The following is a 12944-nucleotide window of genomic DNA, read 5'->3' as shown; positions in this document are numbered from 1 at the left end:
CTCCGTTATATTTTACTGTTCAAAAGAATGAAAATAGAAAAGGATATTATAAAAATTAATAATTTTATTTAGCAAGGATGCTTTAAATTGAGCAAAAGTGATGATGAGGACATGTTACAAAAGATTTCTATTTCAGATCAATGCTGTTCTTCTGAACTTTCTATTTATCAAATAACCCTGAAAAAATTCTACTAAGCTGTTTTCAACATAATAATAATAAATGTTTTTGAGCAGCAAATCAGAATATTAGAATGATTTCTGGAGGATCATGTGACGAGTAAAAATTCAGCTTTGAAAACACAGGAATAAATTACATTTTAAAATATATTCAAATAAAAAACAGTTATTTTAAATAGTAAAAATATTTTAAAATTTTACTGGTTTTGTATTTATTTAGATATTTTAAAATAACTGTTTTCTATTTGAATATATTTTAAAATGTAATTTATTCCTTTATTCCAGGCTTGTTGAGCAGAGTAGACTTTTGACTGGTAGTGTATACCATATATTATTTAAAAAATTAAGGAAAACAAAATTGCAAACATACGAGTTTTATGTCATTTGAAACTGCCTAAAATCACCAACCTAAAATGTCCACATTTATGCATCTAAATGGATTTAGGCAGCTCAGGCTTTTACAGCAGATTTACTTCACAATTAACCTAACCTTAATTAACTAACCTTAGTGACCTAAATATGATTTTCATTTACAACAGATAATACTAAAATTCTGCATTTGAGACATAGTTTTTGCGTCATCAATCACATGCGCTTTCAGTCTCGGACAATATCCTGATTCCTGTTTTGACTGGATCATTGAATCAGTGAGTTGTTGATCAGTCCGATTCACAAATGAATTGTTCAGTTCAATTTGTGAACAGATTCAACAGGTTCAATGGAAAGAATCAGCTTGTTCACAAATCAGACATTGCTATCCCGCTTCAAAGTGGGTGGTGATTTCTTCAGTTCAAAACAACGAGGAACGACATGTTTTTATAAAATTTAGTAAAGTAAAAAGTACAATATTATGCTTTGAAATGTAGTGAAGTAAAAGTTTCCAAAAATGCAATATCTTACTTCTTGGTTCATTTTGACTGCATCACTGAATAAGTGAGCTGTTGACTCAAGAACAGCTGCAATCGGATCAGTCAGATTCACAAATCACACTGAATGATTCACTTGTGAACCGATTCAACAGGTTCAGTGGAAAAAAACAGCTTGTTCACAAATCAGAAAGTGGACGGTGATTTCCTCAGTTCAAAACAACGAGGAATGACATGTTTTTATGAAATGTAGTGGAGTAAAACGTACAATTTTATGCTTTAAAATGAAATAAGTAGAAGTAAAAGTTTCCTCATGTACGATATACCAGTTCTTGGCTCATTTGGGCCAGATCATTGAATCAATGAGTTCTTTAACACAAGAACAGTTGCAACCTGATTCACAAATCTCACTGAATGATTCACTTGTGAACTGATTCAACAGGTTCTTTGGAAAGAATCAGCTTGTTCACAAAGTAAAAAGTATGATATTGTGCATTGGAATGTAGTGAATTAGAAGTAAAATTTTAACATGATTTTTTCAATCCCTCAGCTGAAGGAATACGAAACGCAGAGCAAGCAATCCAACAGCGTGGACACGACCGACTGGACCGACACTCCCAGCCCATCCATGACCGAATCCTCCTACTGTAACGTAAGTTTCCCAGTCACTTTCTGTGTTTGTTAATGACAACTTCTCGCAAAAATCTATCTTTCCTCCCAAAGCCACCCACATCCTCCTGCAGCACTTAACGATCTGTGAAGTGTAAGGCGTGAACATCCATTAGCCGGGTTTGTTGTGATGAACTTGTTTATTGGCGGATGTTCTGTCTACAGTCACTCCCAGCAGGGGTTTCACCCGCTACCCGCGGGATTTGTCGCCTCTCCATCCCCCCGTCATGTCCTAGATGTGATCCACGGCCCCTCTGGGCCTCCAGGCGGGGTCCTATTCATCCCCTCAATGCTGTAACCCCCCATTGTGCATTTTTGGCCAGTTGAATGCAGGGCTGCGCTCTCTTCAGCGGCCCGCAGCTCTTTTGTGCAGGGATTGTGCGATTAAGGCACTCGGATGCAGGATCCATTCCACCAATTCCACTGGACAGAGCTGCTGTTTATACATCTGCTGCATGCTAAAAAATAATTTTGGGGTTTTGCAGTTCAGTTATTGTGTTTGCAAAGGCAAGCATCAGTTTTAATTTTATTTAATTTTATTTAGTTTTTTTTTAGTCAATTTTTATATTTTTGTTATTTTTATTTTACTTTTTTATGATTATTTTATGGTTTTACATTTCATTTTATTTTGTGTGTGTGTGTGTGTGTGTGTGTGTGTGTGTTTATCAGCAGTAAGCTATACTCTAACCGGTTTTTATTTTATTTTATTTTATTTTATTATTTTTGTTGTTTTATTATTTCTGTTGTTCTGTTTTACTTTTTATGATTATTTTATCATTTTATATATTTATTTTAGATTTTTATAAAATATTTATATTTTTATATATCGTTTTGTTATTTTACTTTTATGTGTATCCGTATGTGTGAGTGTTTTTTGTTTTGTTTATTTTTGCCATTTAATTTTACTTTTTATTATTTTGATTATTTTATGGTTTTATATTTTATTTCATTTTATTTTATTTTTACTCAATATTTATATTTTTGCCATTTCATTTTACTTTTTATTATTTTGATTATTTTATGGTTTTATATTTTATTTCATTTTTATTTGTATATGTTATTTTTTGTGTGTTTATCAGTAGTAAACTATGCTCTAACCAGTTTTTTTATTTTATTTTATTTTATTTTATTTTTTTCATTCAATTTTAATATTTTTGCTATTTCATTTTACTTTTTATTATTTTGATTATTTTATGGCTTTATATTTTATTTTATTTTATTTTATTTTATTTTATTTTATTTTATTTTTACTCAGTATTTATATTTTTGTTGTTTCATTTTACTTTTTTAGGATTATTTTATGGTTTATATTTTATTTTATTAAGGCACTCAGATGCAGGGTCCATTCCACCAATTCCACTGGACAGACCTACTGTTTATACATCTGTTGCATGCTACAGATATATTTTGGGATTTTGCAGTTTAGTTATTGTGTTTGCAAAGACAAGCATCAGTATTATCATTACATTTTTACGGTTGGCAAGAATTTAATCGTTTTTGAAAAAAGTCTCTTAATGTTCACCAAGGCTGCATTTATTTGGTCAAAAATACAGTAAAAATAGTACAATTGTAAAATATTATTTGGATTTAAAATAACTTATTTCTATTTGAATATATTTTAAAACGTAATTTATTTCTGTAATGAATAGCTGAATTTTCAGCATCATTACTGCAGTTTTCAGTGTCACATGATCCTTCAGAAATCATTCTAATATGCTGATTTGCTGCTGAAAATCACCAGTGCTACTTCATATTTTATGGAACTAGTTTGTTTTCATGATTCTTTGATGTATAGAAAGTTCAAAAGCACAGCATTTATTTGAAATAGAAAACATTTGTGACATTATGAATGTTTTTGCTGTCACTTTTGATCAATTTAATGCATCCTTGCTGAATAAAAGCTTTTATGTGAGGAATTCAACATGCGGAGACATCTGAGTTTCCCAACAGCAGTTATTATAGTGTTTTCATCGATGACAATAGTTTGACTTTCTCTGCTTGAATTTTGCAGATGCCAGTTGCGTAACATCCCACCCGCTGAAATAGTTTAGTTCGAAGACTCGCACACAAGAGCAGTTTATAGCAGACGCTCAGACTCTAATAGTCTCGCGCTGACTGTATTTGACATTTCAGCGGGTTTATTTCAGGTCTTGTGCTGTTTTATGGGTCCAAAGTGTGGCGAGAGCCGCACATGTTTAGCACCTGCTGTCAGACACGTGCTATTCTGCATTATAAGTATGAACAGTAAATGATGGGGTAATTATAGTTGAGATGTGTCTCTTCTGCGTGTGGTTTCTGAGCCCACAGCTGTCTGCCGCTAAAACAGATGATTCTGAGAAATACAGGCTTCTCCACCTGCTGAAAATAAGCCAGAAATGAGTCCTGAACCCTCGTGTCTCTGTGATATTCTGGTCTGTGGGCTTTCTTTATGGTCTAGTGGGTGAAAATGGTGCGTTTGATCGCTTAATAAGGTAACAGCACAGCTCTGCTCCACGACACGCATGATCTGAGGAATCGGTCATGTCTGGAGCACAAATGCAGGACGAGTTACATGTTGAAGTTCATGAGTTTGAGAGTCTGAGATACTTGCAACCTCTCTATTCAGTTCACATGTCATCTATTTGTATAGTTTGCATACAGGGGATTTTTGGTTTACCATATGCTTTAGACCACTGAAAGAATGTGTGACTCAGTAATGAGTCAAAATACTTTTTCCATTACATGTAAAGCCTCTGCATTAACCTTTCACCTTGTATATGGTAAACCTCTCTTTTCTTTTTTTCTTTTTTTTCTTTTCCTTTCCTTTCTTTTCTTTTCTTTTCTTTTCTTTAGTTCTTTGAATTTGAATGTGAGTTTTTGTTTTATATTATTATTTAATTCTATATTTATTTTTGGTTTTTTTTATGTGTTATTTTATCATTTTATTTAATATTTTATATTGTTTTTTTCCTGTGTTGATCAGTAGTAAGGTGTGTACTAACCTGTTTATTTTATTTCATTTTATTTATTTTGTTAATTCTAATATTTTTTTTATTTTATTTTAATTTTTTATTTTACTTTTTTATGATTAGTTTGTTTTTTATTTTATATTTTATTTATTAATTTATTTTAATACTTTGTTTAATACTTTACTAATTTACTAAAATACTTTGTTTGAGTGTTATGAGTAGTAAGCTATGCTCTAACCAGTTTTATTTTTTGTTTTGTTTTTTTTTTCAGTCATTTTTTAATATTTTTATTTTATTGTACTTTTTTATGATTATTTTATGGTTTTATATTTTATATTTTATTTGTAATTTTTTTTTGCTTTGTGTGTGTTTATCAGTAATAAGCTATGCCCTAACCAATTTTTATTTATTTTATTTCATTTCATATTTTTTTTTAATATTTTTTTTCAGTCATGTTTAATATTTTTTTTTTTTTTATTTTACTCCTTTATGATTATTTTATGGTTTAATATTTTGTATTTGTATATTTTGTACTTTTTTTATATTCTTATTTTATTTGACTTTTATTTAGGATTATTTTATGGTTTTATATTTTATGTTTTATTTTTATTTTATTTACTTTGTGTTTATCAGTAGTAAGCTATGCCCAAACCATTTTTTTCTTTCCTTTTCTTTTCTTTTCTTTTCTTTTCTTTTCTTTTCTTTTCTTTTCTTTTCTTTTCTTCTATTATGTTTTTTATTTTATTTTGTTGTTTTCAGTATTTTTTTTTTTACTTTTTATGATTATTGTATTTATATTTTGTATTTGTCTATGTTCTATTTTTATTTAACTGCATGTTTATTTTATTTTGTTAATATTTTATTTCTTTTTTTTTATTTTATTTTGTTGTTTTCAGTCATTTTTTTAAATATTTTATTTTACTTTTTATGATTATTTTATGTTTTTTGTTTATTTTGTATCTGTCTATTTTATATTTTTTATTTAATTTTATAATTTGTTTTATTATATTTTTTTTTCATTTTTTACTTTGTTTGTGTTTATCAGTAGTAAGCTATGCCCTAACCAGTTTTTTTTTTTTTTTTTTTTTTTTTTTTTTACTTTTTTATGATTATTTATGGTTTTGATATATTTTGTATTTGTCTAATTTGTATTGTTTTGCTTTTTTTTTTTCTATATTTGTTTTATTTTGGTAATATTTTATTTTATTATGTGTGTATATCAGTAGTACCCTAACCAGTTTCTGTGTCTGATCCCATACAGTCAAGAGAACAGTCAGAAGATGAGCTGGAAGAGTCCATCACCTTTCGTCGACTTCATAAACTTGTCAATTCAACTCGACGTGTGAGAAAGAAGCTTATCAAAATAGATGAGGCCAAAAAACAAAACTCAAAAGGTGAGCGATTAATGCATTTCATAAACCTACACCTTCATATAATGGATTACAAAACCAAACATTAATTTATTTGATCATAAATTAACAGTAGCATTTGCACTGATGAATCATTCACCTTGAGACCATGGATGTGTGTTAAGAGTAAATAGGATCAACTTAGTTTTCATGTTTTCCCATCCAGACCCTTTGAGCCCTGAGGTGCTCCCGTTGGGCGAGGATGGCATCTCTCTCTACTCTGGGGTGCACAAACGTCTCGCCGTGTCCCAGGGTGACGGTCTGAGCTCCGTGCTTCATGAACAGCTGTCACTGGACAGAGACTCGGACAGTCTGACGACATCTCCCTCCTCCAGCAGCTTAGACACCTACAGCAGCCATAAGCTCTTCAAGGCCTTCAGTAAGTCCAGCAGCAGTCAGGGACTGGAGCCCACGACGGGACCCGGCGGAGCAGTTTCTGGGCTGGACGCAGGTAGCGGATCCTCCTTCTCGGAGGCAGACGGTGAGGTCGAGCCCAGGTTGTCCCGCTCCGTGACGGATGGGGAGATGAGACGAGCACTGAACCCCTCTAATTACCATGGAGTGAGTAAAATTTTATTTTATTTTATTTTACTTTATTTTTGTGTTGTTTTTTTATTTAAGATTTATATTGCAAATGTTTTTTGTTTTTGTTTTTCGTTTTTTTTTTGCATGTTATTTTATATATTTTATTTTTATATTTTATCTTTTCATGTCATATTTTTTGTTTCATTTTATTATTTTATTTTTGTTATTTTGTTTGTTATGTTAATTGTATTATTTGTTTTATATCTTTTATATCTGATATTATATTTTAGTTGATATTGTTATTTTAATTTATTTGATATATTTTTTTATTTTATATATAAATATATTTTATATTTTATGCTGTTTTTTTATTTTATTTATATTTATTTTGTATTTATTTTTATTTTATTTTATATTTTCATATTTGATTTTATATTTTTGTTGTTTTTGTGTTTACTTTATTTTTATTTATTTTATATTGTATTGCTTATTTTAGATTTAGTTATTTTTTGTATTTTATTTTAGATTTTGTTGTTTTTTATTTATATTTATTTTGTATTTTTGTACATATATTTTATTTTATATTTTTATTACATATATTTAATTTTGTTAGATTTTAGATTTTTAGACTTCTAGATTTTTTTTTTAGATTTTTGTTGGATTTTATTTTATTTATTTATTTATTTATTTAGGCTTTATTTTTGTGTATTTGTTTAATATGTTTACATTTGTGTTATTTTATTTTATTTTATTTATTTCTTATTTTGCATGTCCTAGGGTAACACATCTAGCTCCAAAACTGAAAATGTAAGTTGTATGTCAAGATTTCAATGTAAAGATATAGCTTGATCCAGAATGTGCTTTACTAACTGTTGCTTGTGTCACAGAGGACCTGCAGTTTTGGAGGATTTGATCTCACAAGTCGGTCTGTGTACATGAGCAACAGCAGCTGTGACCCCACAGTAAGGACACATTGTAAAAGTGCAAATGAATTCAATAAATCTGTTCCGAATCCATTCAGCATAATGTCACGTCTCTCTTCCAGAATGAAAACGGCGATATCAACATAAGAGACGCATCCAGATCTCCAACACCTTCCCGTATCTCTCTTGGGAAGAAAGTGAAATCTGTTAAAGAGACCATGAGGAAACGCATATCCAAGAAATATAATTCCTCTCCATCGGAGCAGGTGATTGTTTGATAAAGATTAATTCATAATGCAAGACACTGGAAAGACTGTTGATTTTAGCAATTCCTATAGCGAATCTGTCCTTTTTGTCCAAGCAGAACACAGTTTGGGCTTGCAAAGACAAGAATTTTTGTGCATTGCTAATTCCAAGAAGTGGTTGCCTTTTAGCCTAAGTTAAAGAGTTGTTGACTCCATTTTTGGTTGCTTGCTCAAAAGTTGCTTTTTAGGTTTTTCACATGTCTGACTCCAATATAGTGATCCTTGACTTGGCAAATACCACTTATGGTGAAACCAAATTGCATATTAGCCATATAATACTAGTCAACACCTGTAGAATGTACCTTCCTACAATACAGCTTCATTTGTAAGTATCTGGCGCCCTCTGTTGGCAGCTGAATTGATTTCAGAATGTTCTTAATGTCTTTGACTTTCAGTCAAGCCCAAGTCGAGCTCCCAGCAGCCCACATTCTCCTCACACAGACACAGACTCTCTGGAGAAACCCAAACTCAAGGCCGGAGGATCAGTGGAGAGTCTGAGGAGTTCCCTCAGCGGACAGAGCTCCATGAGTGAGTTTATTTCCTTCGACATAATTATGAAAGGCACATCTGTGAAATTGTCAGACAAAATGTAATAAAATAAACAGTAATATGACCTGATAAAACCTTGTAAAAGCCATTTAAAATAATGTAAATTATATAATGTAAAAGCTAAATATAAAGCCATGATCATTACATGAAAAAAATTTAATGGCCCAATTATGTTTCCATTAAAATGCAGTTTTGTTATAGTTGACTGAAAACTATTAAAAATAATTTTTATAATGAAACAAAAATAAAATATGAAAATAAAATAAATTAAAATGACTAAAACGAAGAAAAAAAATTCAAGCACATAAGATTAATTTTAAAAAATAATGAATATTATGTACAATAAATTATTGTTATTGTTAACTAAAACTATTACAAATAATTTTTGTAAAAAATATAAATAAATAAATAGAAATGTTGCATGTTAAATAAAATAAAAAAAACTCATAAAAATGATAAAAACACAACTAAATTACAAAAATGTATTACAAAATTAAAATGAAAACTGAAATGTAAAAGCTTTTTTTAAATCGTATATACTATACTAGCATATAAACAATTCTAAAACAACAGAAAATATAGAATAGAATAATAGATAATATAAAAATGAAATGCATGTTAAATAAAAAATTAATTAAAAAATGATGAAAACACAGCAACATTACTAAATTTTATTATAAAAAATAAAATGAAAACTGAAATTAAAAGATTTTTTTTTAATCTTAAATACTATAATACATAAACAATTCTAAAACAACAGAAAGAATAGAATAGAATAATAGATAACATACGTTATGCTGGTCATATTTAAAAACTAAATGCATGTTAATTTAAAAAAAAAATAATAAAAAAGATAAACACGACTAAATTACTATAATTTATTATAAAATTAAAATGAAAACTGAAAATAAAAGATTTTTTTAAATTTATATGCTTAAATACTATACTAGCATATAAACAATTCTAAAACCACAGAAAATATAGAATAGAATAGAATAGAATGGAATGGAATGGAATAGAATAATAGATCATATACGTATCGTATTTTAAAAAAAATTAAATGCATGTTAAATTAAAATAATAATAATAATAAAAATGAAGAAAACACAACAAAATTGCTCAAATTTATTATAAAATTAAAAATGAAAACTGAAATGTAAAAGCTTTTTCAAATCTTAAATACTATACTAGCATATAAACAATTCTAAAACAACAGAATAGAATAGAATAGAATAATAGGTAATATATGTCCTGCTGGTCAATACTGCAACATAAACCTTTTAGCGTGATATTATTTGAATTTGTAATAATGACTTGCTGACTAGGTATTATTTTAATAATTAAACAGCTGCTTATCAAATAAATGCACATAAAATATTGCTTCTTGATTTGAAATTATTTAACTTCTGAGAAGAAATCAAAATTGTTATCTTGGACACTGCTCAGATATACAGTTTTATAGTTCAGCATCATTATTCAAAAATGTTTGACTGTGAATTTGACAAGAATAGGGATCATACAAAATGCATGTTAATGTTTTATTTAGTATTGGATTTTGAGATCCAACAAGGACAACTGAGGGACTCATATGCAACTATTACAGAAGGTTCAAACAATCACTGATGCTTCAGAAGGAAAAACCATGCATTAAGAGCCAGGGGTAAAAACTTTTGAACAGAATGAAGATGTGTACACTTTCCTATTTTGCCTAAATATTATATTTTTTTCATTTAGTACTGCCCTTCATAAGCTACAAAAGATACTAACATGTTTCCCAGAAGACAAAATAAGTTAAATTGACCCCAGTCTTCAAATTCAAAAAGTTTTCACCCCCCGGCTCTTAATGTATTGTGTGTTCTTCTGGAGCATCAGTGAGCGTTTGAACCTTTTGTAATAGTTGCATATGCATATACCATGGTATTTAAGGTTGGTCATACTGGTTTTAAAGCAGGAGTTGTTTTGGCAGGCGGTCAGACAGTCAGCACCACAGACTCGTCCACCAGTAACCGTGAGAGTGTGAAATCAGAGGACGGCGATGAAGACGAGCTACCGTACAGAGGACCTTTCTGTGGCCGAGCTCTGGTTCACACAGACTTCACCCCGAGCCCGTATGACACCGACTCCCTCAAACTTAAGGTCAGATGCCTGGTCTCTCAGAAATAAACTGACCGTCAGCTTCCATTGCCCTGCATCTGTAGCGTGTGTTTGCTCTTACAGAAAGGAGACATGATCGACATCATCAGTAAGCCGCCCATGGGCACGTGGATGGGGCTGCTCAGTAACAAAGTGGGAACGTTCAAGTTCATCTACGTGGACGTGCTAAACGAGGAAGAGGAGAAACCAAAACGCAGCGTAAAGAAAAGGAGGAAAAGTCGCCCTCCTAAACCGACCTCTGTAGAGGAGCTTCTGGAGCGCGTCAATCTCAAAGTAACGCAATAGTGCTCTGTTCAATTAATTGCAAAATTCTCCTTTATATTATGACACCTTTATATTATATCTGGCCTATTTTATTGTATTTTAGCTTAATTTTAATTAACAAAAATGAGTTTTAGTTTCCGTTGATAATGATAATAATCCTGGTTCGTGGGATTACAGGAGCACATGCCCACGTTCCTGTTTAACGGTTATGAGGATCTGGACACGTTTAAACTGTTGGAGGAGGAAGATCTGGACGAGCTGAACATCAGAGATCCTCAACACAGAGCCGTGCTGCTCACTGCCGTCGAGCTGCTGCAGGAGTGTGACAGTGAGAGACACAAACACACACATACTGACAGATAGATTACTGTTCGTACTGATAAACAGGCCATGTTTTGAGAATGCAGTGTTCGTACAAGGTGCCTAAAGTGCTTGAAATATTTAAATTAGACTTTTTGAAATTTAAGTCCTGGAAAATCCTTGAAAATAGCAGTATTCCTAAAGAGGTACGTGAAATAAGCACATATATTTTTAATCAAAATTAACACTACAGCCCCACTGACGTTAACCTTATGTAGCCCCGCCCCTTTTCAGTGCTGCTTTAAACATTACAATGCTCATGATCACTTTTAAAGGAGAAGTCTATTTCCAAAACAAAGATTCACATATAATATATACATACATATAATATCACCCCCTTGTCATCCAAGTCATCCTTGTCAACCACGCTGTACTGTTTGTGTTCCGGTTCATGACAGTTAGGGTATGTCGAAAAACTCCCATCTCATGTTCTCCCTCAACTTCAGAATCGTCCTATATCACTGTTTTACCTTTTTTTGTTAAGGGTGTTTGATCATCTTTGCATGTTCACTTTGCAAAGACTGGGTCGGTACTTCTGCAGCGATGCAGGATGATTTTGAAAAGATTTTTGAAGTTGAGGGAGAAAATACGATTAGAGTTTTTCGACATTCCCTAACTGTCAGAATGCACAGTTCAGGGAGAGAAAGACATGAGGAGCGTTTGAGATTAAAAAGTATTTAAACTGTATTTTTTTATGAAAATACCCGATCGTTACGCTAGATAAGACCCTTCTTTCTTTGCTGGAATCATTTACAACTGCGTTTGGGATCGTTTGAAGCCGCATTTAAACTGCATTTTGGAAATTCAAACTCGGGGCACCATATCAGTCCATTATAAGGAGAAAAATGCTGAAATGTTTTCCTCAAAAAACTTAATTTCTTTACGACTGAAGAAAGAAAGACATGAACATCTTGGATGACAAAGGGGCAAGTACATTACATGTGAATCTTTGTTTTGGAAGTGGACTTCTCCTTTAAACCCGTAAAAGCTTCGCTTGTCTTCCTAACATAATTTAAGATATTTTGGAAGAAACCCGGGAGGTTTGTGGCTGTCCCAGTGACTGCCAGGTAAATACCACTGTCAATACCCAGAAAAGTATGAAAGAGGTCGTCAGAATAGTCCATCTGCCATCAGTGGTTCAATCTGAATTTTATGAAGCGACGAGAATACTTTTTGTACACAAAGAAAAACAACAGTTTTATTCAGCAATTCGTCTCCTCCGTATCAGTGATTAATGACAAAATTTTCATTTTGGGGTAGAGTAACCCTTTAAATGCGAACTGAAAAAGGTGTGAATTGCTCCTACAGTTATTGTGTCTTCAGCATATGTTCAGAAATAATTCTGAATTAAAAAACAAATTATGACCTCATTTGAGATTTCTGATTTTATATCTTTTAGTAAAGAATTCAGATCAAATCTGAGTCAAAGATGTGTTTTCATCTGCAGGTAACAGTGACCCGGAGCGCGAGGGATCGTCCGGAGACTCCCAAGAGAGGCTTCTGTCGGAAAGCGGCGTCCCGCCAGCAGACTCTCCTCGCGACTCAGGCTGCTACGAGAGCAACGAGAACCTGGAGAACGGTAATGACAGCCTTCCTCGTCTGTGACTCTCCAGCCCTCTTCTTCCTCCTGTCTGTGATCTCTGCATGAATCCAGTCAGAGCGGCTGATGTCTGTCCTCTGCTTTCATTCCTCTCTCTGCTGTGAGGAGCACACGTGCCTCCGCTGGGACTCATCTGCTTTCATTCCCAGCATTCAGCGGACCACGGCATCTCTCATCCATATTTCCGACAGCACG

The 12944-nt window shown here is 31.9% G+C and overlaps 1 protein-coding gene across 5 annotated transcripts in view; it reads left to right on the top strand.

Moving 5' to 3' along the window:
* sash1b (SAM and SH3 domain containing 1b) overlaps positions 1 to 12944 on the top strand; it is a 112377-nt gene that overhangs the window by 93220 nt on the left and 6213 nt on the right. For 4 of the 5 annotated variants that reach the window (XM_051133461.1, XM_051133463.1, XM_051133466.1 and 1 more), the window contains 11 exons: positions 1594 to 1695; positions 5922 to 6054; positions 6236 to 6630; positions 7372 to 7401; positions 7482 to 7556; positions 7640 to 7783; positions 8218 to 8350; positions 10338 to 10507; positions 10589 to 10798; positions 10967 to 11117; positions 12597 to 12728. In XM_051133461.1, the coding sequence (XP_050989418.1) occupies positions 1594 to 1695; positions 5922 to 6054; positions 6236 to 6630; positions 7372 to 7401; positions 7482 to 7556; positions 7640 to 7783; positions 8218 to 8350; positions 10338 to 10507; positions 10589 to 10798; positions 10967 to 11117; positions 12597 to 12728 (1675 nt within the window). The remainder of the gene's footprint in view (positions 1 to 1593; positions 1696 to 5921; positions 6055 to 6235; positions 6631 to 7371; positions 7402 to 7481; positions 7557 to 7639; positions 7784 to 8217; positions 8351 to 10337; positions 10508 to 10588; positions 10799 to 10966; positions 11118 to 12596; positions 12729 to 12944) is intronic. The other variant, XM_051133462.1, reaches the window with a different exon arrangement.

This window comes from Labeo rohita, chromosome 17 (genome assembly GCF_022985175.1).
Source record: "Labeo rohita strain BAU-BD-2019 chromosome 17, IGBB_LRoh.1.0, whole genome shotgun sequence".
Lineage (NCBI taxonomy): Eukaryota > Metazoa > Chordata > Actinopteri > Cypriniformes > Cyprinidae > Labeo > Labeo rohita.
The sequence above is the reverse complement of the archived record's forward strand: the minus strand, read 5'-3'. Positions and strand labels throughout refer to the sequence as shown.